This window comes from Malus domestica, chromosome 05 (genome assembly GCF_042453785.1).
Source record: "Malus domestica chromosome 05, GDT2T_hap1".
NCBI lineage: Eukaryota > Viridiplantae > Streptophyta > Magnoliopsida > Rosales > Rosaceae > Malus > Malus domestica.
Window position 1 is genome coordinate 6245196 of NC_091665.1, and position 26661 is coordinate 6271856.

A 26661-nucleotide genomic window follows, 5' to 3' on the forward strand; every position below is an offset into this window, starting at 1 on the left:
TGATGGGTATTGAGTGGTGGTAGTGATCGGTGCAGAGAAGACGGGAGCGGCGGGGGAAGTCGAAACGACAGATCAGTGGCAAAAAAGTCAAAAAAGGGAAAAGAGGCCGTGGGGGACGACAATGGTGTAGAATGGAGATGAGAAAGAAACAGAGAAGTGTCTGAAGATGGAGAAGACGCCTCTGGTTGTTTTGACCGCCGCCTCTAGTTGTTCTATTTGGGGATGTCGCAACGGCTGCAAGTGAGGTAAGGGTTTTGACACTGAAGGCATCATGCTGGAGGCGGAGGTGGAAGAGTTGGGTGGGGGTTTTGTTAAGCGCCATGGCGTCGATGTGGTGTAACTATACGGAGATAGAGTTTGGGGTTGTGGCGATGGCGGAAGAGGAGGATTATGGGGCTGTTTGGTTACAGATTTTAATTTGGTAAGGGTGATGAATTTGTAGGGGATAAAAATATTAAATAGAAATATTATTTAATTTTTTAATTTTTTAATTATTTTTTAATCCAGTTGGACTAAGGAGTGGAGCCCATCTTAAGCTACGTCAGCATTTAACAGAAAAAATTAACAGAAAAACTGACAGATATCTGACATTGACACAAATTCATAAGATGAGGTATGACATTGTTAATTTTAAAAGATGAGGTATAGAAGTGTCGTGACACCAATAGTTGAAGTAGTTTTTTGTACTTTACCCTAAATTGTTTTTGGAATATAAGTCACTGTTTCTAAAATTTAAATCATTGTTTCTGGAATTTAAGTCACTGTTTTTGGATCTTGGTTCTTTTCTTTCCAGATACAGTGTTTGTTTGTGCACAGACAAAACAAACACTGTATCTTTTTTTTTTTCTTCCAGAAACGGTTTTTATGTTTTGGTTCTTTTTTTTTTTCCAGACACTTTTTCACCGGTTTCTGCCATTAAACTTGTTTGAACTTGTTTCGACGGCTTTGTTTCAACGGCTTTGTTCCGATGAATGCTTAATTTTTCAACTTTGATTTGGTTGTTTTTGAAATGGGGGAATTCGATTTGATAAGAAGACATGGAATTATTATGACGGTTTCATGTTGGGTTGAGGTTGCGGACAATTAATAAAAAAAGAGTACAACAAGGTGACTTTAAACAGAAGAGAACATAAATACCTTGTAATATTTGCGGGTCGAAGACAAGCAATCCCGCAGCCTTCATCCTTTTACAACAAACACATACCAAACAACCACTAAATTAAGCAAAGGTTTTCGACATTTCGCAACAGTACCAAACATTAATGTCTACAATAATGTAGGCATTCATCAAACAATTTACAGGGAGACTCTCAAACACAAACAGAACACTCACAAGGTAATCGAAATCATTGTGATTCAATGCCCGATTTCATTGGATCCAATTTCCGATCCCCTATCTCCCTGTTGTCGTTGTCGTTCTTGGCAGGGGTTATGGCAGCGTGTTGCTGGTGGACACTTAGTTTTGGATGAATTTTTATTAAACTTTGAACCATTTTGGTTAAATATTTGTTGGTTCAAGCCCTTTTCATTAAAGCTCTCAAAAAAATAAAAAATAAAAAAAGTCCAAAAAATAGAACTTGCATAAAAATAATATTAAATTTGTCAAATTTGGTGGATAATTTAACAATTTAGTTGATATATCAGATTCTAATTAGGGGCATTAGTGGAAAGAGGAGAAAGAAGTTTTAAACACAATTAATACATAAATTTAGGTGTAAGATAAGTCCAACTGGCAGCCATTAAGTGGGAAAGACCAGTAAAAATAAAAAAAACAAGTAGAGAAGGTACTAGCATTTCTCAAATTTCAAACCAACAAAACATTAATCTCCCAATAATCAAGCGGTCATATACACATATCCAAAACAAAATTGCAAAATCAACAAAAATATATATGGGTACATTTTGCATGGAAATTTATCCATGAGACCGAAAATTGCATTCAACTCAAATGGGTACATTCTAAACTCATAAAAAGCAATTGTAATTGTTCCCATTACATTGATTTGGATGACAGAATAACAGTTACTTGTTAAGAGAATGTACCCATACATTTACCATGTATAATTATGGTACAATTCAACATCCTTCCACAAGAAAAATGTTTAAATATGTACGTATCCTTAAAAAAAGTTATAAAAGAATGTACCCGTATAATTAGATGAGTACAATTGTTTGTAGTTATAAATATCAAAAGAATGTACCCAATTAGATGGAAAAAAAAAAAAAAAAAAAAAAAAAGAGTACCCATATGCGTTCTAGAAAATATAACGTACCCCAATGATTCTGGTAAAGATGAATTAAATTCATTCAAATGAAAAATGAGATGAAACTATTAGAACGGAATAGATGTTAAAGATATCTAGCTGCAATAAAATCCCTTAAATTATGCAAATAATTAATTATCCTGAACAGAATCGATGACATATGAGGAAAAAAATAAATGAGTTTTTTAAAATAAAAAAAAGTAAAATCTGACATGGAATTTGATTAATCTTAAAAATTTGACATAGACATAAAATCAAATGACTTTAGTCAAAATTTTCAAATCAATAATCATTTAGGGACCAGATACTAATTATTCCGTAAAACAAACACAATTACATGAGAAACTTAAAAAAATAAAAGAAGCATATATTGCTGTAACATTAACATATTTTGATCTACATATATTTTGATCCACATACATATATTGCAATAGATAAAAATTACGTGTTATAAATAGTGTTATGTCATTTTCTTTTAAGCTTTATTTTCACAACACGTTATCAGCATAAAAACTTTATTTCTATGGACCTAATGCTAATAACATGTTGTGATAGTAAACGAAAGAGACCGAGAGGCAAGGAACTCTAATGTTTATAACACGTTGTGATAGTGAAAGAAAGAGAGCGAGAGGCAAGCTAACTTCAAAGATAATATTGTGTTTTTCTGGACGGAGAAAGAAGGGAAAGAGAAAATGTGGGAAAGCGAGGGAGAGAAGATGTTGACCGCGGCTAGAAGAAATCAAAGTGCTAGGGTTGGAGGGAAAAGTTTAACTATTTATATTAAGTTATTTGGCATACAATTCCTCCGCTATTCGAGGTTTTCGCTTATTTATCCTATGAATTTGTACGGCACGTCAATTTATACTCCAAAGTTTTATTTTATTCAATATATCCCTCAAACTTCTATTAATAGTTAATTACATTCTCATCAAATTCGAATTGATAATATCCATTTTTTATAAAAAAAATTTAGCTCCTCAGTATTGCATTACTCAACTTTACATCCAAAATTTTATTCAAACTAGTTATAGATAATACTAGAAATTGAGTCCGCACGATGCCGCGGGTTTTAAAACTGTGTTAAACATGTGAAATATATTAAATTTATTCTCATCTATATTAAAATTTATTTACATTCTATGATTCTAATGTTCAATAAAGAACCAAAACGGTCTACAAAACCACACGTAATAGTCTTAGTCGATCTGTCTTCCCAACATATCAACAACCAATTACTAAATAAAGCACATACCTCGTTATTGAAACAAAACTAATTTATTGAACTTACCCTGTCAGCTAGAACCCTAATCTCATAAGCATGACATATAACGCTGGCAAAGCCCATGCCATGTCCCAGTTCTGATACTCCTGAATAAAAGCACTGCATATCCTCCATCACATATTAGTCAAGAACCAGGGTTAAATCTAGTAAAATAGCAAAGAAATACAGTAAAGGATCATGCAAAACAAAGTTATATAGTTTGATACTATATAGATACATAAGGGACCAAATCAGAATACTCTTGAAAGCGTTCATTAACCAATATAATTTACAGTCACAAACACTTTAACCTATTCATTCAACTGGAAGTGGAGAAGGCAAATAGAGCATAAAAATTAACTGGGTTAGCAACTAAGCAAAAGCATGTTTGCTGAGGTTGATGCAATGAGAGTTCTCCTTATACATCAGCACTAAGCAAAATTAACTGGGCCATGTAAAGATGAGAATCCGTGCTTTGGGAAATCCCAAAAAATTCTCAGCAACAAAATTTTCAATAAATATTGCTCTAATTCAATGAACTCTTTAAAAGATGAGAGAGTAAAATTGTATTCAATAAAATGTATTAAATTGATATCAGATGATGCAACACACATATCCATTGCAATCCATAGTTGGCAACACAAATATATTCTCATCTTACTTGAGCAACACAAACCACCAACTCATTACCTCAAAACAATCTGAAACATGCATATAGAACATGCACATTTACCACCTTTTCCAAGTATTAGAAATTTTGAACGAAACCCCAAAATAAGGGCAAAACGAAATACATAGCTAATTCCAAAAATTTATTGGGAGCAAGCATTGTTCAACTTTAATTGCATATGGTAAATAAAATAGCTATCTATTTTCAGTGATAAAGAGCTAAACAGATATTGAAGTTTTTATAAATAAGTTGTGTATTTGCTTATGCTACCAACACCTATATTTCTGTGTGAACTATGTAAATAAATTTTGATATGAACTATGTAACACACATGAACTATGTATATATAATTGTCCCACAGTATTTTCTTGTATATATACATAGATATGGTTATCTTAGGTTGGGTCAACTTCATCAGTTTGTTGCTTAAAAGCAAGGATTTTTGTTGGTTTTTTTCAATTTATTAATGATGGAATTCCAATCCTTTAGCCAGGTGTATCAAATTATGAGTTTCGTTTGATCACCCCTTTGCAATTTTGCATAGTGACGGAATTTCAAAATCAATTCCAGTTTGTCATTGCTCAAACAAATTAGAATTTTAGAACCAATCCCAATGAAAAATAAGCAGCAAACGTAAATAGTAATGAGCGGATAAATGTAGAGGCGCAATTGTGGTTTGCTTAAATGTGACCAAGTAAAGAGATAAATTGGAAAATTAACAAAAATAAGGTTGTAGCAGGATGAAATGTTACCAGATTGCTGAGCTACTGTATTAAATATGAGAAATAGAGTTAAAGAGCAGCCAATAGTGGTCGAGTTCTCTTCAAGTATTTGCCCTGAGTCTTCAATATGAGAAATCAAGTTAAAGAAAAAAATTGTAATTTCTCAGTATACACATTATCAAATTAAAAGAAAATGTGAAATATAGAGCATATCCAAAACCAAATGTAAAGAACCAAAACCTTATAGAGCATATCCAAAAGTAAATCCCATCTCTCTGAGCATCCAAACAGAGCATACCCAAACAACAACAACAACAACCCAAACAGAGCATACCCAAAATACCAAAAAAAGATTAAAATTTGGTTTAGCACCTATCGAAAGTTTAAAAATAAAAAAAATAAACAAATAAACAAATAACAACACGGAAAGAACAACAAAATACAACCACGAACAACACATGATGGGTATACAAAAACCCAAAACAATCCCATTACCAAAAAAACACAAAAGCCCCTCAAAAAACAACTCAAGGTGGATTCAAACTCATCAAAGATTACATTTTTAAACCAAAAATCCAGCACTTAAACAACCATAAACACGATTAAATAAAGATAAGCAAAGAGAGTGTAACAATAGAACAAAAGAAGTCATACCAGTTCATTGCCCAACTCCAGAGCAGCGTCACGGAACACTTTCCTGCGGCCAGAGTTGTTGCTTCCACAGAACACACAAATCCTCCTGAACTTGCTGCGTTTGCTCTCTTCCATTCACAAAGTCTGCAACTTTTTTATACTTTTTGTGGTAAATTCAGCATCACTTGGGAAAAAAAGAACTGAACCCAAAATAATCTTATTACAAAAATTAAAATAAATAACACCCTAGAACAATGAAATGTATCTCACTCTCTAGAAGTCACGCCGGAAAATACTAGCCTCTTCCCTTTGACGTCATTTTCGGCTGTAATCAACCACCAATCGTGCAGACATACCTTGAGAAATTCAGAGGTGTCAAGTGGTCCAACTTCTTCAAAATTTCCAATCCCAAAATCAGAAAATCAATATATTAACATTGTACCTTAACAAACCCGCAAATTTCCAGTCAAAGAAAATTAATACAATATCTCTAAAAAATAATCTGAAGACAGAAAAATCTGAAAAAAAATAATCTCTAAAAAATAATCAAAAGACAGAAAAATCTGAAAAAAAATTACTGACAATAAAAATGCAAAAAAAATAATAATTTATATAAGAATTTCTAAAATCATAAAGACATCTGAGATGGAAGGAATTAAATGAATAACCGAAATCATATAAAAAGTTCGATGAAGAATTTTTCCAAAACCCAAAAATTTAAACGAAATTTTTTACAAAAGCATGAAAAGTTACTAAAAACCTAGAAATTTGAAGCAGACGTTTACCTGCAATAGGTCTAGAAGCTACATGATGTGAAGAGAAACTGTTTGAGACCAACCTCTAGGCCGGCCGTTGCCGGAATCGTCGAAATCGCCGCCATACGACTGTTCGTCTGGAGGAATTTCCGATAGGGACATTTCCTGGCCGACGAGCACACAGCTCCCCGAGAGGTTGGTGCAGATTGATATTGTCTGTCGGGCTTCTGCTTATTTGGCAGGCTGTAAGAGAATAACAAAGTTAATTCTGAAAGATGCATTTGTGGGGCCTTAGGTGTAGGCCTTAGGCTCACAATCAAAATTAACTTTAGGTGTTCAGTCGTGCCACTGCCATCTTTAGCATGACAGATGTAAAACAGATGTTTAGTTTAATTGTATATGCCCGAGAGACCAAGTTAGCTATGAAAGGTGCCTTTGTAGGGCCTTAGGTGTAGGCCTTGAGGCTCGTAATCAAAACTAACCAAGTACTCGAACATATAGTGGTTGTTTCATTGTTGCAGAAGTATTACAACTGTTATATTTTAATCACCCGAGCCCGAAGAGCAAAACGAACCCAGATAGGTGCTTCTATAGGGCCTTAGGTATAGGTCTTGAGGCTTCCCATCAGAATTAATTCTATACTCAAGCGTTCTATGACAATCAAAATATAACAGAAGTAAAACTAAGAAATAGGTTGATTACTTGCGCCCCAAGTAACTTCGGACTTCTTGTTATCACGGATTGTCGTGGATGGGTTAAGTCCACATAAAGTTCTTTTTTATGCCTTGAGACCAAAGACTTTTGATTGATAAATGTTGTATGCCCGAAAGGTTACAACTTAGATCTGGTCAAGCTATGAGTGCGGATTCCAACTTTACTTTTACATGGTTAGGCACCATTAAACCGACCAGATTCAAGAACCAAGAAGCCTTTTAATCATAAACTTGCTAGAAATAACTTGGATACATATGGAAGTATACATCATATTACTAGATTTATGAATGAAAAACAGAACAAAGAGGGTCTGGCAAGGCTGATCGTCTTGCAACTTCCTCTCTTTGTGATTTACAAAGGGTCTGAGTGCTAGAAGGGAAGATTGGGAGATGAGTTTATAGGAGGGAATCGATACTACAGCAAAATTCAGACAAGGTAGCAGAGCTTTTACAAAGGCTTTTTGGTGAAGGTTGATCCTGAAAAGGATGAAGGCTTGGTGTTGACTACAGCTTCGTATGCAAATCTGGCTTGAGCAGAGTTTGTGTATTTGTTTGTTTAATTGAGTGTCCTTATCTCTGATTTCTCTTTCCCTTTTTATAGATGATTTGGCTTGGCTGCCTGCATCATCGATCTTGCCCGAATGCAGCTGAAAGGTAGTGACTCATCAACTTTTTACTTGTACTGCCATTGTAAAGTACTTTTGGGCTGATTAACTGGCTAGTTTACACCACTTGACTTCTAGGTAGGTGAACAAGTGGCTCAAGTGATCTGCACTTAGTCGGGAAAAAGGCATCTTATGCCTTCTAGGCTTCGGCTGAGCCTTGGGCCTCCTTCCTTCTTAACCTTCTTCTGGGCTAACTTCCTTTTGAGCCCAAAGTTCAAGTTTTAACCCAAACAGTGCCCCCTTCAATTAATATTTAGGCTGGAATTCCAGGCGCCAATATTGATTGAATAGCCACCCTTCATACCTAGGTCTTTACTTGGGACTTGCACTTTTTCAAAAAATAATCATCACTTACCTGCGATCTTTCCACTAACCCACGAATCACCAGTTATCCCTAATACGAAATCACCCCCTTTTAAAATTTCTTACCTTCCTAGATATTTTACTTCTTTCAAATTTTTAGACTCCCTTTTGCTCTTTGCCCAATATCTTCTGCCCTTGTCATCTTCTTGTCGCGCCTCTTCCAAACTTATCAAATGGCTTCAGGATCCGGTCAAGTCCAGCTATCATACGAATCTGGTGAAGGCATCGCTACTTTACGCCGCTTACTCAACGGATTGCATCGCCCTCAGGCAGGTTTGTGTTCTGAACTTTTCTTTGAAGCACACGGGGTACAATCGTTGGGTCCTGTATGGATTTCTCGTGTCCCTGGTGTGATAGAGAATAATATGCCCAGGGGTAACTGGTTTACCCCAAATCCTTTCTTGGCCAAGTCGAGCATCTCTTCATCTAAGTGGTCATCATATCGTCGTGGCTTTCCTCTAATGAACGACCCAGCTTGGGCTTAGTGGATTGATGAACAAGAGCCAACCTTCAAGAAGAAATGGATGAACAATGGTATCTATGAACTAATAATGCTTTCAAACACTACCATTATTGCCAAGCCCGAACTGCTTGCTACTTCTCTTCTTTTTTGGAACTTGTGCACAAATACTTTTGATTTTCGCATGGGTCCCATGTCTCCAACTATTCTAGACATGGCTCAAGTCTTCAGGCTAAGACCATCGGGCAAGATTGTAGATGTTACCCAAGACTGGGTTCCCTTTTCCTCTTCAATCGCTGAAAGCTCCGGTTCTTCCACCTCTTTTCTTCGATTGGAATACAACTCTGCAACTTTTAAGAGTTACGAGACTTCTTTCAAGGGATTCATCCCTTTCGTAAAGGAGAATTTTGGTGCAGATTCCTCTCATGCCAATAAAGATCAGGAACATATGTACTTCCTTTTATACTGGCTAAACAAGCATGTTTTTCCAAATAAATCTAAAGGGATGAAGGTTAAATGGATCCTCTTAGTGGAAGCCCTTCACAACTTTGATGATGTAGCCACAGGTCCATTTCTTCTTTCTCATCTTTATCATCTTCTCTTTGAAATGACTCGAGGCGAGCCATTTGAAACCAATCTGAATGGACCCATATGGATGATCCAAATATGGCTCCAATGGTATTTCCCAAAATTTTGGGCTGTTAACTTAGAGTTCCTAGAAGGTGCAGCCCCTGCCCGAATCTTAGCTGAAGCCATTCCTACAGATCACTCTACTTTTGCCTGTTTGTATTTCTTCAAAGTTTGTAGAACCCGATCATACTTGGAGTGGGGCGCTTCAGTTTTGAAGAGATATCATTGGTTCTCTGACTAAGCCTTCCAAGAAGCTCCTGGGGAAGATGCCACCTCATTTTGCTGGGAGAAATTCATCAATTGTATTCAACCAAGAGACAGACTGGGGAGTTCGTGGCAACCACTATGATTGTGGGTTAGAAGTGTATCACCCTAATTTTTGTAGTAGGCAATTAGGCTTTAGGCAAGCCATTCATATCCCATTATTTGATTATGTCCACTGTGGCACTTTCTTCCGATTACCATCCCTTTCAGAGGTGACCTTTCGAGCTGCCCGACGAAGTCTTGAAGTTATGAATCAGGTTGCCCGAAAGTCCATAGTTCTTAACTTCGAATGTATTCCATCATTCTCCACTTGGTGGGAAGCCAAATGGACCAAGAAATATAGAGGAGATTTGCGAGAAACTCACGACCGTCTCTTTAACCAATTTTCCCTCAAGTCATACCCAAGTTCAGGCAAACTTGAAAACTGGAAGGAAATGGTTCAGCAGAAGAACTGGTTACTTTTGATAGGTATTTCTCTCCCCGACTCGACTCTGCCTTCCTTTGAAGTTCTTTAAGTCTTATTTTTCTTGATCATGCAGCTCAAGTAGATGTTGAAACGACATCCATTGAATCGGATGATGATTCAGCTGATGCAGCAGTTCTTCGTGGAGCCGCAATAGAGGCTCAAAGATGAGAAGCTGGAGAAGGCGGAGATGTTTCAAAAATTTTTGGAGATTCAGAGGTTGAAGAAGTACCTGAAGCAATCATCAAAGCGCCTAAGCGGAAAAAAGTAGTTGTGGTCGAGACCTCAGAATCTGAACCTGTATCACCACTCAAACCTAAGCGGCCAATTCCCACCAGAAAGAGTAAGAGAGTGAGGACTATCCAAGTTTCCAAGTCATCAGCCTCGTCGGCTCCAGTTTCTAAGGCAGGCATAAAGAAGCAAAAGTCTTTAAGTAAGTTTTCTGCTCTTCTTTATCAGACTGCTACCCTTCTTCCTTATCTAATTTTCCCTGTTCTCCTAGAAATCAGGGCCTTAGACCTCCAAGAAACCAACTATTGCATCCAATGAGGATCCACTGGGAGCTGAAATGCATCAAAAAACTGAAGATCTGCAGAATGTCACCCTCATGAAGCTTGAGGTATTTGCTTGTATTTTTATCTGCATGATCTCCCTTGCTTTTCTTAAACTCTGAACATGATTGCTTGATTTAGGCCGTAAGGGAGGAAAAGATTCTTCTGCCCGAGGCCTCTTTATCATTTGCCCGAAAAACAAGCGTCTCTCCTCCTTGGGTTAATCCTTCAGAAGTGCATTTCCCTTATTCTTGAATCTTGAATAACTTTATAGTCTCTGGAACAGATGACCGAACTTTTCTCTTCCTCTCTTTTTATCCAGGTTGAAGTATCTGCCCCCTTGCCTAGTCAAGGTTCACCTCTAAGGTCTTCTATTTCTCCTTCTGCTCTAGAGGCAACTCCAGCTTCTCAATTCAATCCAACAACAAGAGTCATGTTGCATTTTATGGATGAGGACAGTAGTTTGGTGAGCAGTTGTCCTGATATTGAACTTCTATACACTGTGTCCATATTAACTTTCTATTTACATTTTCTTCAGCCATCTTTAATACATGAATCACAACGACCGTCAGTGATGACACTTGAAGAACCCGTAGCCCCTGAGATTCCTGTGACCTCAAGGGTAGCTATTTTGCAGGTGCTTCCTTGCCCAATAGCTACTACCGATAAACCCCCTTCTTCTCCTCAGGGTCACACTCAGGTATGAAGGCATCTTTTCTTTTTGTTTTCTTCTCATAACCTGTTTACTAACAACTGCTGCAATCCCCGGATGCTCCTTAGGGCATTATTAAAGGTTCGGGCATAGCTTTTTCTTCTCCCGTTGGTGGTAGTGATTCTTCTCTTCAAATAAGAGCTGATACTCTTCCTTTTAGAGCCCCAAGGACCATTCAGGCATATTTCTTCTTCCCAAAGCTCATCTCTACCTTAAACTGTCTTTCTTGCCTTAATCTGGTCTTCTTTGGTTTTTACAGCAGGCCATAGGAGAGGCTTCGGGCAAATCGCCCCCACGTTTGGTGCGTAAAACGGAGTTACCCCGTCCTCCTTCTGGAGATATAGGGATTTCCCTCCCTAGAATTGAGAGGATCGAGACCGAAACTGGAGACTTGGCCTCATCAATGGTTACTACTCCATTAGAAAAAACTAGAGTACGAACCCCTCCCCCTTCTTTTTCATTTTCAACGACTGCTGACTTGCCCGAGCTTTTTAAAGAATTCGAGCAACTTGAGACAAAGCTGAAATCTTTAAAGCGTTCTTCTGAACCTTCCGACTTTCAAGAGCAACGCTGAGCTTTCCAAGAATAGGTGAGGAAGGACTTCTCAACTTCGTTCAGCCTCAAGGCTCTTCATGACATAGAAAAGGTTACGATAGAGTTTTTCAAAGCCGGCTAGCTATCCACAACCCAACATGATTATTTTCTCTCACTTCGAGAACCTGAGGGCGTTCAGGGATCAACATCAAATAGCTGAGAGACAAGCCAATCGTGTAAGATGCTTCAAGGAGAAAGAATCAAGCACCTCTGCTCAGGTCGAACAGTTGATGGATGAGGGCTCGCTGACAAAAAAAATGATTGAAATGGTAACTTCTGAAATCCAGAAGCTGGAAGAACAACTTCTTGTTCTTAAAGCTGAGCAAACAACTCTTCTTGGCACCCTTAAACATCAAATTGAAGAAGTGAAGAAGTCAAACTTAGAGATAGAGCACACTAGGTCTCAACTTGTTAATAGCAACATTGTTCTGACCGAACCTGGTAGAATTTTTGCAATCATGCAGACTTATCATTCCCGAATAATTACTCTGAGTGAAGATGTAAATCTGTTAGACTAGGATCACTTGTAACCCTTCTTTTTATCATAATGAACATGTGTTTTGCCTCTGCTTGTCTTGCTCATGGCACTATTTGAAAAAAATCCCATGTTATATATTCGAGCAACTCCCTACCCCCTTTTTATTTTCTTTTCTACTTCTCTTACTAATACCAATTTTAGGACCTGATCATGATCACTTGGTCCTTCTTCTGGTGCTATTATTGTAGACATGGGGGTATTGGGGTAACATGGGATCTATTTCCCTCTTCTTTTGCAACAAATGATGACCCCAGCTTCTCTACCCAAATCAGGTTGATCATGTTGATAGGGGCTTCTGGGAAAGGGTTTATATCAACCATTATACTGGCTTGGGGTTTGTCAAGCAATAGCTTTCCCTTCACTATAAGGTCTTGTATCCAATCTTTAAATTGAACACAATTGGCTATGGAATGGTTGAAGGTATAGTGTAACTTGCAATACTTCTTCCCCCTTAGCTTTTCTAGCTTGGGCATCTTTTTAGTACTGTCTGGTAAAATTACTCTTGCCCGCACCAGTTCTTCATAAATCTTAGGTGCTTTGGCCAAATCAAATGAATAACTCTGATACTTGGGAGGTTTCATAGGGATGAACCCTCCATCATTCATTACGATTTTCTAGTCTTTGATAGGTTGAACCAACCCTTTCACCATCAATGGTTTGAAAGGCGTGATCATTTTAGCAGCACAAACATCAATTTCCTCTTTATCATGGCCATCTTCATGCTATGGCCTTGCTTCTTCTACCTCCACGCGATGAATTGCAGCTTTGTTTTTGTAAAAATGAGGAACCTTGAAAGTATGCTTCACTTGTTGTTATTCTAGTAGCAACTTTTCATACTTTTTGGTGGCGATTACCAACTCCTGTAACTCATTGAATTGCGTATCATAAAACCTTTTCCTTAGAGGTAATCTCAAAGCCCTTTGAGCAATTGATATAAGCTGAGCTTAGTTAATAGGGAATTGGCATCTCATTCTTATCTTTCTGAACCTCATCATGAAATCCTCTGTGGACTCATGGTCGTATTGTTTAACTTCAACCAGGTCATTGATAGTCATTTCTGGTTCTATTCTGTAAAACTGTTCATGGAAGGCCATCTCCATCTGCCCCCAGTTGGCAATAGAGTTAGGGGGCAATAGAGAGTACCACTGAGATGCTAGCCCCGCCAATGAATTTCCAAAAAACCTCAACTTGTAGTTCGGGTTGTCTTCATATGCCACACAATGATTGGAGAATTTGAAAATGTGATCTCTGGAGGGCACACTGCCATCTTCTTCTGTGAATGTTAGGAATGCGGGCATTTTGAAGTTGAGAGGAAATGGGTTTTGCTCATCAATGTATTCAGGATAAGGTTTTTGATAAGTAACCCTGAATACTGGACGAGCTCGTGGTTAAGCATTATGAGCCACCGTCCTCCTTAATTCAGCCAACTCCTCCCCCAGTTGCTGAGTAGCTGTATTATTATCATGGAAGATAAGAGCAGACTCGTTCTGTGGGCTTCGCTCATTGCCCGCACCTGCTTCTTTCTTTGATTCGGGCTTTCTCCAGTTGGCTCCCCCTCCCTTATTAGTTAATGGGGGTGGCCTATAAGGATGAGGCTTATCTGAGGTTGTGAAGCCTTCCTTTCCGCTGGATTCTCCGGTCATTATGGGCATCCCATACTTCATTCTTTTTTGTTCGCTCTGCTTCCTATTATTAAATGATAATAATGGGAAGCTAGGGAATTCTTACTCTAGAACCAGTTCAATCATGGGTTGACTTCCTTCAAGAACTCCCTTTTTCTTTCCCCTATCCTTTTCTTCTTCAAATAGCGGAAATAGGGGAATAACTGGTTTACTTCCGGAGGTAGCCTGGCTCATCACATCTCCTTGAGCACCTTTTGGGGTAGAGAACTCCAGATCTAGTCTCCTCTGTAGATTCCCTGTTAAGGTACAAAGTCTACTTACTTCTCCCTTGGTTTCCAAAGAAATCATTTCCATGCTCTTCAATACTTATATCATAGTAGCCTGCAGCTCTTCATTAGTTCATTTTCCTTCAGACCTTCCAGATGAAGTCAAGCTTTCCAAAATCGCTTGTCCTGATGAAGAAGAAGGATTTCCTTATTGATGTGTCATCTTTTAGCAAAGGTTGAGATTATTCGTACTTTGTACTCTTTCTGAAAGTTTTATGGCTTCTCTTTTTTGAAATACGAGATTGAAAAGTTGTCACACCGGGCGTGCCAAAACTATGTTCGTCTGGAGGAATTTCTGATAGGGACGTTTCCTGGCCAACGAGCACACAGCTTCCCGAGAGGTTGGCGTCGGTTGATATTGTCTGTCGAGCTTCTGCTTATTTGGCGGGTTGTAAGAGAATGACATAATTAATTCTGAAAGGTGCCCTTGTGGGGCCTTAGGTGTAGGCCTTGAGGCTCACAATCAAAATTTACTTTAGGTGTGTAGGCGTGCCACTGCCATCTTTAGCATGACAGATGTAAAACAGATGTTTAGTTTAATTGTATATGCCCGAGAGACCAAGTTAGCTATGAAAGGTGCCTTTATAGGGCCTTAGGTGTAGGCCTTAAGGCTCACAATCAAAACTAACTAAGTACTCGAACATATAGTGGTTGTTTCATTGTTGCAGAAGTATTACAACTGTTATATTTTAATCACCAGAGCCCGAAGAGTAGAACGAACCCAGATAGGTGCCTTTGTAGGGCCTTAGGTATAGGCCTTGAGGCTTCCCATCAGAATTAATTCTATACTTAAGCGTTCTGTGGCAATCATAATATCACAGAAGTAAAACTAAGAAATAGGTTGATTACTTGCGCCCCAAGTAACTTCGGACTTCTTGTTATCACGGATTGTCGTGGATGGGTTAAGTCCACATAAAGTTCTTTTTTATGCCTTGAAACCAAGGACTATTGATTGATAAATCTTGTATGCCCGAAAGGTTACAACTTAGATCTGGTTAAGCTATGAGTGCGGATTCCAACTTTACTTTTACATGGTTAGGCACCATTAAACCGACCAGATTCAAGAACCAAGAAGCCTTTTAATCATAAACTTGCTAGAAATAACTTGGATACAGATGGAACTATACATCATATTACTAGATTTATGAATGAAAAGACAGAACAAAGAGGGTCGGGCAAGGCTGATCGTCTTGCAACTTCCTCTCTTTGTGATTTACAAAAGGTTTGAGTGCTAGAAGGGGAGATTGAGAGATGAGTTTATAGGAGGGAATCGATACTACAGCAAGATTCAGACAAGGTAGCAGAGCTTTTACAAAGGCTTTTTGGTGAAGGTTGATCCTGAAAAGGATGAAGGCTTAGTGCTGACTACAGCTTCGTATGCAAATCTGGCTTGAGCAGAGTTTGTGTATTTGTTTGTTTGATTGAGTGTCCTTATCTCTGATTTCTCTTTCCCTTTTTATAGATGATTTGGCTTGGCTGCCTGCATCATCGATCTTGCCCGAATGCAGCTGAAGGGTAGTGACTCATCAGCTTTTTACTTGTACTGCCATTATAAAGTACTTTTGGGCTGATTAGCTGGCTAGTCTACACAACTTGACTTCTAGGTAGGTGAACAAGTGGCTCAAGTGATCTGCACTTAGTCAAGAAAAGGGTCTCTTCCGCCTTCTGGGCTTCGGCTGAGCCTTGGGCCTCTTTCCTTCTGGACCTTCTTCTAGGTTAACTTCCTTTTGAGCCCAAGTTCAAGTTTTAACCCAAACAACGACACTTTCTATTAAGTGAGTCACGGAGATAAAAGTGAGAGGAAAGAGAGAGAACAGAGAAGGAAGAGTTGAGGAGGGTTTGGTTATGATTGGCTTATGGTTTGAGAGTTTTAAGGTTGCAGATAGAAAGTGAAGAGCAAGAGTGAAGAGAGGGGGAAGAAGAACATAACGGAAGCCAATGGAACGTACGGGAAGCAAATGTAGGCCCGGCTTTTTCAGTCTCCTTCCTAAAAGCGATGAACGACACGTGTAAATCAGGCATAAATGAAATAAAAGAACCAAGCAAGGGCAAAAAAAGGAAGAACACTATTAATGAACAGTATTTTTCAGTTTGGGTTTTAGGAAAACTAATGAAAAATTCAAAAAACTTCTCTTTTAACAAAAACCTTTTTTAAAGCTTCCTTGGATTTTAGTATATATAAATTTGTATTTCTAAAAAAAATAAAAAAATCTCCTCGTTATTGCATTACTCAACATGACATCCAAAACTCCATTCAAATTATTTATGTGCTTGCAATGTTAACCCAATTCTCTTTTGTCAAGGGTAAATACGACTTTTTGCTTCACTAAAATCTACTCCAACAACTTCGCAAACTTAATTAATTCTTCTCGTGTCGGTTTGATCTATCAATTTTTGTATAGCAAGAGCAACGACTTATTTAAGTGCAAAAATAACATTTTTACCTTCTTAAATGGTTGTTCACATGAAAACCATGGATGGAAAAATGGATGAAAGTTTTTGGAAATGTAACAGTGGAAGATAATTGACTAATTAAAAAAATTTAGAAGGAAATTGGTTAAAATAAAAGTTTAGAATGAAAACTAACGATGACTTATAAGTTTAGGAAATAACACGGCAGAAGAGCTTTAAATATTCAAACTAATGATCAAAACCAATGCATTTCAGTCGGTGCAGTGGTCCAATTATTCTTTTGCAGGTAGGTTATAAGAAATTTAGTTCATATTTTCTTTTGCAAGTATTATATAACAAGATCTAGTACGACAATAATAGGTATTGTTTTTTTATGGTGGATTATTTATCGCTTCTGATGATATGGGGTGGATAGGAGATGCAATCAATGGTTGGGCTCAAATAAGTAAATTGTTGATTTTTTAATAGATATCATTTAAATAATAAATAGAGTTATATTTGAGTTAGAAGATTTGTATGTACAAGGAAAAATACTTGGTTCTTGATAGGAAAACCGTTGCAAAAATGATATAAAGGGAGGAATGTTGCTTTCATATTTGTGTGTTCTATATTGTATGCTTGTCCTGCTAAAATCTTGAATGTAGTGGAATCTAGATAGGAGAATAGCATTTTTATTCATCGATCATGGCCTCATCAAGTTAGTATTGTATATGTACTCTATATACATATGTATATATATACATATATATATATATATGTTATGTTTGTTTCTGATAGTAATATGATTCAAACACTTAGTTAAATTTAGTTGAGTTTTGAATTCATTCTATTTTTCATGTTGAAATCTGTTTGTTGAGATTCCTTCGCTGGAATTCTTCTCCTCTATACATTATTGTTTTAATTAATTTTGATTCAATTCATGTTAATCGTTGATGTTGATTGCTGGGTTATGCTTATATTGAAAATAACTTGTAGTAAAATTTGAATCAAGTTTTACTTAGTTGGTCTAAATATATAAAAGAATTGACCTTTTGCCACAAAACATTTTAATCCTTTTACTGACCATGCAAAAACTGGGAAAATTGATACAATTTTTGCTTCCATGAAAGCTAATGAAGCATTTTTTGTTGTTGTTTTAAATATGACTTTTTGGGGATAGAAACTCCTACGCGACTCAATAAGAGACTGGTTAGCTCCAGTAAGCCCTACCACAGAAAAAAAAAATTGTTTAATTCTTAAAGATCTACACAGGAATACAATAAAATTACACAGTCAAAACACTTACTTGGCGCAAATACTTATGAATTGTGCTGAGATCAACATAAGATAGATGAGAATGACGCAACATTCATGTAAACCAGTTGCCATCTAGTCAAAATGCAAACAAATACAATTCAATGGTGTATGTTTCACGACATGAATCCCGAGTTTAGTGTTGATGGTTTAGGAACAAATTATAGCCATTCAAATAATAGTTCACTCTTTCACAATGTTTAATTTCTTAAGATCTTGGTCATGACTTCTGCACATAACAATACAACAAAATTAAACAATCAAAACACTTACTCATATCAATTCTTAATGATCTGTGCTGAGACCAACATAAGATAGATGAAAAAGACGCAACATTCCTACAAACTAGGTGCCATCGAGTCAAAATGTAAACAATATAAGTCAAGGGTGTACGTTTCAAGACATGAATCCCGTTTGAGGTGAGATGCCGAATCAACAATACACCTCCCGACTAAGGGTCAGACAATACTCCATCTAAAAGGAAGATTTGGCATGAAACAAATGTCTCTCTCAAACTGAACTTTCCAGCCTTTTCGTATCTTCCAAAATGCGGTTTGCAAATGGAAACCATTTACCACATGCTTAGAAATATTGACCTCCTCATGTGATGTATAACGTTGACCATTAGGTTCTTTGAATTCTGTAACATACCATAAACATGGTGGACATGAATCAACATCGGTGATCAAGATAGACATGTCATTACTATCCCCAAAATACTGCAAATTATCAAAAACCTCTATCGCTAGGCTTAAAACACGGTGTTCACCACAGTTAAAAACAGTATTTGTCTTTAAATTGTTGATCAGCTTCCTAATTGAACCCTAAATTGCTAGACATGACACAATATTTTTTTTTTTCTCAAGCTTTAAAAACTTATCAAGATTATCTTGAGATCAGGCATAAATGGATGAAATATATGAAAGAAATTGGGTAAAAGCTCAGTGAAAATCAAAAGTTCTTGCAATCATTAGGACTTTAACTAATACACCAGGAGGTTGGAGTGAAGAATAGAATTGACATCTAATGAAAATGTTAGCCTTTATACAATGTCATTAGCCTGCTAACATCATTAAATGACAACATTTTCATTAAACAATATGTTTATTTGCATGCATATTTTTGTGTGTATAAAGCTCATAATGTGCGATTAAGAAAACAGCTAACTAATTAGCCAGTGCCATTCTCTGTACTGTGTCCTGATTTGCTGAAGCAAAATGAGGAATCCAGCCACCCTGCATTCTTTGCTCGTTCAACGTAATGAGTAAATTGTTTCCGGGCATCAGGAACATCCAAAGCCAAATCATCGAGAGAATCTACAACTCTCCCAAACCCCTTTGCCATTTGGTTCGTTGTAATGAGTCCAGAGCCAAAACATTCCTCCAGCAAAATCCAAAGTCTCTCATTCTTCTTTTCCATAATCGTCACTAGAGCTTTTTTGACAACCTCGTGGTTGAAAAATGGCATGCCTAACTCCTTCATGCAGCGGCAAGCTTCTCTAACGTCCCCTCCAGACTCAAATTCTTCTAGCAACTTCCCAATCTTGTCCTTCACATCCTCAACTGCCCATCCGATTCTGCCACCACCACCCCAACACCTTAATATCCGCTCCCCAGAAAGCCGAGCCTTTAACAATGACCTAGCCATTTTAAGAACCTTGCTCCCAATCGACTCTGCAGCCAAGCACTGACTTCCAATCTCTTCCAAGTGCTGTGGGGCTAGGACTTCGTCCACCACAGATCTAGCGAGAAACATTGCAAGATCTTCGACAACTACTGGATTATCCAGAGCTGTGTCATCTGCAGATTCTATCAACATTACAAACCCATTTACAACATCATCAGCTGGAAAACACAGGGATGACAGTAAGACGGATGCCATTTCCTTCTCTCTGTTCTTCCGATCCATTGATAGAGTTATCAATCTTTTAACAAAGATAGCATTCAGCTCAGATGAACAAGTACTATTCTCAGACTCTACACAACTGTTTACCTCTGAGATATCTCCAGATAAGAAGTACTCTTGAATAATAGATTGAGCCTTTGTCTTGAAAACTCTGGCAACACTATCTTCTAATGATCGCTTTTCTGGCTGCAGAGATAGTGACTTCAAAGATGAAGCACACAACCAGCCCTCTGATGCTGCCTTGGAGATCAATGACCGCAATATACCCCGTGCATTTGGTATGTCGAGTGATAAGTCATCAACATAGTCAATCATCCTACCGAAGCCTTTTGATACTTGACTGGAGTTTATTAAACCTTCTTCAGCAGCTTCTTTCAGCAAATTTAGTAGTTGGCCTTCAGCTTGACGCCTCTCCATTGCCATTACAAGAGCTCGTTTAACTATTTCATGGTGAAAAAATGGAACTTTCAAATCCTTGATGCATCTGCAAGCCTCTTTCTTGTCACCACTCACTACATACTCTATCAACAAATCATTAATCTTAGCTTTGACATCCTCCACAGTCATTTTCTTGCTACCTCCCCATCGCCGCTCAATGATTTCTGCATGGAGCGGGGCTGCTAAGTAGCCCTTTTCAGCTCTTTTCAATACTTCAATCCCTTTCGAATCTTTGGGTAAGTAGTTCATTTGTTTCTTCAAGAATGCAGGAGGAAGTATGTCATCAACCACAGCTCGGGCAATGAACAGAGCAAGAACATCAACTGTATCAGGTATATCCACAATGAAGTCATCCGCAGATTCTACCAATTTGCAGAATCCCTTGTAAACTTGCGGGGGGTCAATGTAGTCAGCATATAGTGCAGATAAAAGAACAGCAGCCATTTCTTTTTCTTTGTCATGCCTATCCATCGCCTTAGAGACAAGCTTCTTTACAAAATAGTAGCTGTAGGTAGGCCTATCAAGCTCTCCAAGTTCATTTGCAGTCGAGGTAATATCGTCAGTAGCAAAGTATTCCTCCACTATTATTGTAGCTTTCTTTTTGTACTCCTCAAAATCAACCCTCTCTTTTCTAGCATCGGAATTTTCACATTCCTGCAACCAATACACATAAGTTAACACAATAAAAATAAGTGAACTAAAATTGAAGATAGCAAATAAACTGAGCATTTTATTTTTTGGTAATATTTTCATATCAAGATCTAGACAGTGAAATATGAATGTGTGAGTTGTTCAGTTACCTCACTACTATTGAAGTTTGGGTCATTCGGGTCAGCAGTGTAATTGTCATCCGTATCAAGTAACCCTCCCCAGGTGCCTTTACCCCCAGAACCACCTGCATAATGATTGTCTTCATAAAATTAAGAGTAAAAACCCACTATTGATGTACTAATCCAGAATATTTGAGTTTGAAATTTTTTTCTTGTTTATTAACCATCAGATAATAGTAAATGCTTAGAGTTCTATTTTTTCAATCCGAACATAATCTACTAATACCATTTCAAGTATACAAACATGCCTTTGAATTTAAAGAGAGAGATTAACTTTTCAAGTGTATCAGGTAACAATATATAGCTTTACGACATTGTCTAAAACATCGTTCCCTAGTGCCTCTTGCTAGCAATTATCTTATGTGAAAGAAAGCCTTCAAGCAGAAGAATCCATGAGAAAAATTCAAAAGTGTAGTTTACCCTTTTTAGGACGCCCATCAACTGCAGAATGAGAATGTCTATCATGCTTAAGTGGACTTCCTTTTCCATGTTTCCCCTGAATCTTTGGAGACTTTGGAGACTTTGGGGACTTTGAAGATTTGGGGGACTTTGGGGACCTTGCAGAAACTGGCAATGGGGATGCAGACAACGGATCTGCACTTTCTGAAGCAGATCGGTGAAGCTCCCGATGCTCCTTTGATACAAACCCATCACTGAAGTCCATTCTTCTTATCTTTTGAACTCAAGCCTACTCACTCACTAGTTTTTTTTTTTGAGAAGAACTCACTCACTAATTTTCAAGAAGCAACATATAATACCCTCAGTTTGTGATGGCTAAATCCGAATAAACCACAAGCTCACTGCTGTGATCACCAGACCCAATTCTCCAATATGTTTACTATGTCGTTAATCTATTATTTCCGTGGAGAATGCCTCAAACTTAAGAATCAATTGGAGCCTGTTTCACAAGAAGAATAAAACAATTCAGTGGACAATAATACTAAATCTTTAGCAATCGCTCCATATCTAACGACAATTGAGCTCATATGCAGACAAAACTCAAGTTAGCCAGTTTGCCACTTGAGTTTATAGAATGTTTTAAAATCACTAAGCCACTTTGCCAATTTTTCATTGGGCAATTACACAATGTTTATACAAGACACCCCTATGCTACTTGATACACAAGAAACCTGAAATTACAATGAAATATATACGTATCTGAGTAGACGACATGTTTACATATGATACACAAGGTGTAACACATGTTTACAGATTACGTTCCTAATATGCTGCACATACATATCGGAGTATACATAGTCATGCAATTTGTCTATCAATCTCACTCCTCTCCCATCTCATCTCCCATATTTTTTCAATTGGAAGAAAGAAAAAATCACCAAAAATCAATATACGAAATTACACCCAAAAATTAGCATTACTCGGATGAAATTTCCTTAGAAAATTCAAAATTTCTATGAAAAAAATCAAATTCAACATCACCTCACTTTCTTCCTGCCAATGCGATGTTGGGAAAGAAGAAAATGCAGGTCTGCAACAAATTCAAGAAACACAGAATTATATAAATATTGGAAACATAGAAATATATAATAGCAATAATAAAAAATTAAACAGCAATATATAAATGGAAAAATGAGAATAAAAGAAAAAATAAAAGAACAATAACCATGATCAGAAATCGAAATCGAAATCGAAAACAAGAGGCAGTTTGCTTTGTCCTTGAAGATTGATTGAATGAGTGGAACAAGTGGGGTGGAGGTTTTGAGAGCAGCAATGTCAAGACGAGAGGCGGTTACCAAAATTGTAGGGCGTTAGAAAGCCGTTGGCATTCAACGCGAAAGTTGAGGAAATGTCCGTCTCATCCAACGCCTCACGGCACCTCTCCTTGCTTTCTGCCTTTTGAAACGGGAGATTAAGGAAAGGGGAACCGGGAGAGCCATGCGTGCGGGAGAGAGATGGGGTCGAATCCTTCATTGTTTGCACTTATATTGCACGGGCACATGGTACCGTTATACTTATATTAGGCGATAGAATTTAGAGCTCGTAACGATTTTGCTATCCTATGGTCTATGAGGACGACGCGTTTTCTAAAGGGCTCCTGAGAAACGAGTTCGACATTAGTTTATTCGCTCATCTTAATATTGTTGATAATTAAAATATCTTTCTAGAGAAATATGACTTAAATTTGAATGATTTACGTTTTCCAATATACTTTTTTGTTTTACAAATACAAAATTAATACTTCTAAAATGTTAAAATAGTCCAACCCCAGCCCATTCTACACAAATCTAGAAAAGTCAAGCACCAAAGTCGGTGCATCATGCAATCATAACAATATGCTAGATAATTCTAGCATTATCAAGTTGGTGGGTGTGTGTGTATAATCATGAAAGTTCTAGCAGCTTGTACAATATGTGGCTATTATGAAAAGCCATATGTTGGAGTCGGCAAACATGCCTATAAATAGGTGTGTGTGTGTGTGTGTTGTAAGCAAGCAACCAAGACATCGAGAAGTGAAGAAGAAAATAAGACTACAAGTCTTATAGTGTGTTGAGTGTTTGTGAGAGTTGAGAGCTTTCTTTGTAATATTTTCAGTTTAATAAGGTCTTTTGTTGTGTCTCAAATTTGAGAGTGAATTTCCTCTTTGACATATAAAATTTAGAGTTGTCTATTCTAAATTTTTCTCAACATAAAATGTGTTTGGTCTTGTGTTTTAGAACAATATATTATAAAAACGAAAACTTAGGATATCAATATGACATTAAATTGGGCTACAATTCCATTCGAAATAAGATGACAGGATTCGATGCTGCACCATCTTCAACCCTCCTTACTATGAAGCGTACTAGTAAAATGGTTTGATTTAGGTGGTTTTCACATATGTAAAATAAAAAACAAATTAATTACACTTGGTTTGGTAACTAGTTAATCAAATATTACAATTTTTTAAATCAAATTATTATTATTATTATTATTTTCGGAATATAGTTCCAAGTCTTTGCCCGCTTTCTATTAAATTAACCCCTTTCAACCCTTCGACAGTTTTTGGCTCACACTGCAATACTATTTTGTACTTTTGCTTAGATTTCCCTGATCTAGTAGTATCAATTTTCTTCTTATGTCCTGCAATATTTTAAGGGAACTTTAACGAAAAGTTTCTGGTACTGTTCATTTTAACGAAAAACCATATTTTTACACTAAAAAATCAATCATGGTACTATTCACTTTACCCTTTATTTTGTCATTATCGTTAAAACTTAAAGTTTTCAAGCCTTTTTCATTAATTTTTCTATATTTTAACTGATGCACTTACTTATACACTTCCTTTTAGAGCAAAGATTTTTTTATGTACCCAAAACACAAGGTGGTATACTACATATCTTAATATAAGGGCGATGGACTCTATAATCCACTTTGATTATAATACATAATATATCATCTTGTGTTCAAGTAGACAAAAAATTCTCACAATAGAAATAGGTCTACTATTGTATGTGAATCCCCTAAATTAGACGTTGTTTCAGTTTTGTATATGTCCAAATACTATGGCTCTTTTAATATTTCGTTCCCGTTTGTACATGTTGCTGAACCATCTTATCCCACCGTTCCAACGAAGACCAATATTCAAAGGAACGGGAATATCACCTGTTTATATATGCAAATTAATGAAATTTCAAAAAGATGCGGTCATGAAAACGACTCTCAAAGTATATATATATATATATATAACAATAGACAAGAAGGGAAAGATCGATCACATACATTCGTATTTTTTTTGTTTTCGTTTTTCATTCCCTATTAAGTAAATGTTAAGTACGTGGGAATAGCAGAAATGCAGAAGCCATTAAAGTTGGTTCCAGCAGAACTTGTGTAAGCCCCCATGTTATGAAACACGAGATAATCATTTAACTTCAGTTCCGGCAGTTTGTAGTCAGCCACCACCGTGTCCAGCGAATCACAGGTTGGTCCGAACACCGTCGATGAATATATGGCTACTGAATGATGATGATGATCAGGAGTGTGAAGGAGGAGGGGTGAAACTGTCAAACAAGATTTATCAAATGCTGGAAGATTAAACGACCCATATATCCCATCAGTAATCCAATACTCTCTTTTCTCTCCTCTCACTCTCTTCCCCATCACATTTGCAACCAAAGTGAAAGGCGTTTCCGCAAAGAACCTTCCTGGCTCAGCCATCACCACCAGATCAGACTCCGATTGATGATCACCAAAGTGTTCTTTAATGGCGTCGTTTAGGGTTTCGGCTATTTCATCAAATAACGGGTTTGCCTTGAACCCACCACCAATATCAAGCACATGCATTTTGGGCAGTTTGAGCTCATCTGCCACGTCGAATGCAGCCCTAGCAGCTACTATTGCTCCACGGTACACTTGAGATTCCGAAGCTTTCGAACCCACGTGAAATGAAACTCCCACCACTCTCAACCCTAGTTTGTCTACATGTCTAAGTAGAGGCGCGACCTCCTCGGACAACGCACCGAATTTGGTCCCAAATGAACGCCAGGAGCTCGTGTCATTGAGGACTGCAATTCGGAGCAACAAGGAACATTTGGGATGGCATTTTTTATCTTGTTAAGTTCGTCTATGGAGTCGAAGGTTGCAAGATTGACCCCGACTCCAGCTGCGTGCCTTAAATGGTTCTCACCCTTGCATGGATTGGCGTAGACTATCCTTGAGGGACTTACACCATGAGAAAGGATGGCCTCGATCTCCACCTTGCTAGCGCAGTCAAAGCTCGCACCGAGCGTTGCCAATGCTGCTATGAATGCAGGCTCAGGGTTACACTTGACAGCAAAGAAGGGCAGAACGTTGGGAAGGCAACGGTTCCATTTTTGCATAAGGCTGACAAGAACTCCCAAATCGAGAACATAAAAGGGTTGTGGTTCGTCTTGTTTGTTGATGATGGATCTGATGTGAGCGGTGAGTTGGTGTCTTGGTATGTCAGTTGGAACATGTTCACCCTTCACTTGGCTTGCTGCCATTTTGACTTGGAGGCTGCTAAAAGCAGTAATGCTTGGAATACTTGGAAGGATCAATGCCATGGAAGAAAAACGATTAATGGGTTTATGTGAAAGATAGCAAGAATAGTGTAGAGAAAATTCGTAACTAATTAAGTGACTGATCTCTCTAAAACTTACTTTGTGGATGTTTTGCGTAATGTATGTCTTTAAATAGAGAATTTAAACGGTCCCCCATCAGAATGGGCTTCACCAACCACATCTCTCTTATGTGTAAAATGGGACACTTTGGATGTGGTCCTTGACATTAATGTAATAGTGTAAGTTACTATATGTTTTAAATTAAAAATTAAAAATTAAAAATTAAAAATTGAAATTTGTATCTGTTTATATTAAAGGGATTTTAAATATAACCTATAATTTGTGGGATTAAAAATAATAAAATATAAATTATACTCTATTATATTGTATGTGTGTGTGTACACACACACATATGGGTACATTCATCAAAATTAACAAAAAAAAATTATTGTACCAAAACATGGATACATTCTTCAAAACACACACAAAAAAAAAAGAAGAAGATATTAGGCTTAATAACATTAGTAAATTTCTTTGATTAAACTTGGCATACCCAACC

At 37.3% G+C, this 26661-nt stretch overlaps 1 protein-coding gene and 1 pseudogene across 2 annotated transcripts; both read right to left on the reverse strand.

Moving 5' to 3' along the window:
• Positions 1-18856: 18856 nt before the first annotated feature.
• On the reverse strand, positions 18857-23252 carry LOC103443921 (MA3 DOMAIN-CONTAINING TRANSLATION REGULATORY FACTOR 2-like). Of its 2 annotated transcripts, none has more exons than XM_017334701.3 (5): positions 22839-23252; positions 22525-22573; positions 21505-21982; positions 21055-21149; positions 18857-20908 (listed from the first exon to the last, which is right to left on the reverse strand). In XM_017334701.3, the coding sequence occupies exons 3-5, from the start codon at positions 21746-21748 to the stop codon at positions 19082-19084; spliced, it is 2166 nt and encodes a 721-aa protein (XP_017190190.2). In that variant the 5' UTR covers positions 21749-21982; positions 22525-22573; positions 22839-23252; the 3' UTR covers positions 18857-19081. The 2 variants fall into 2 exon arrangements, with proteins under 2 accessions (XP_017190190.2, XP_008381047.2); XM_008382825.4 differs by having other exon boundaries at positions 22709-23200.
• Positions 23253-24840: 1588 nt separating this feature from the next.
• Positions 24841-26210, reverse strand: LOC103443922 (ornithine decarboxylase-like; annotated as a pseudogene).
• Positions 26211-26661: the final 451 nt, after the last annotated feature.

What these genes read in the sequence shown, in the direction of transcription:
- LOC103443921 (XM_017334701.3), bottom strand. Translation starts at nt 21,748, where the DNA reads ATGGACTTCAGTGATGGGTTTGTATCAAAGGAGCATCGGGAGCTTCAC. An exon ending in TGATGGGCGTCCTAAAAAGG is followed by an intron (nt 21,150 to 21,504) that starts GTAAACTACACT and finishes ATCATTATGCAG; the next exon opens with GTGGTTCTGGGGGTAAAGGC. An exon ending in CAAACTTCAATAGTAGTGAG is followed by an intron (nt 20,909 to 21,054) that starts GTAACTGAACAA and finishes TATTGGTTGCAG; the next exon opens with GAATGTGAAAATTCCGATGC.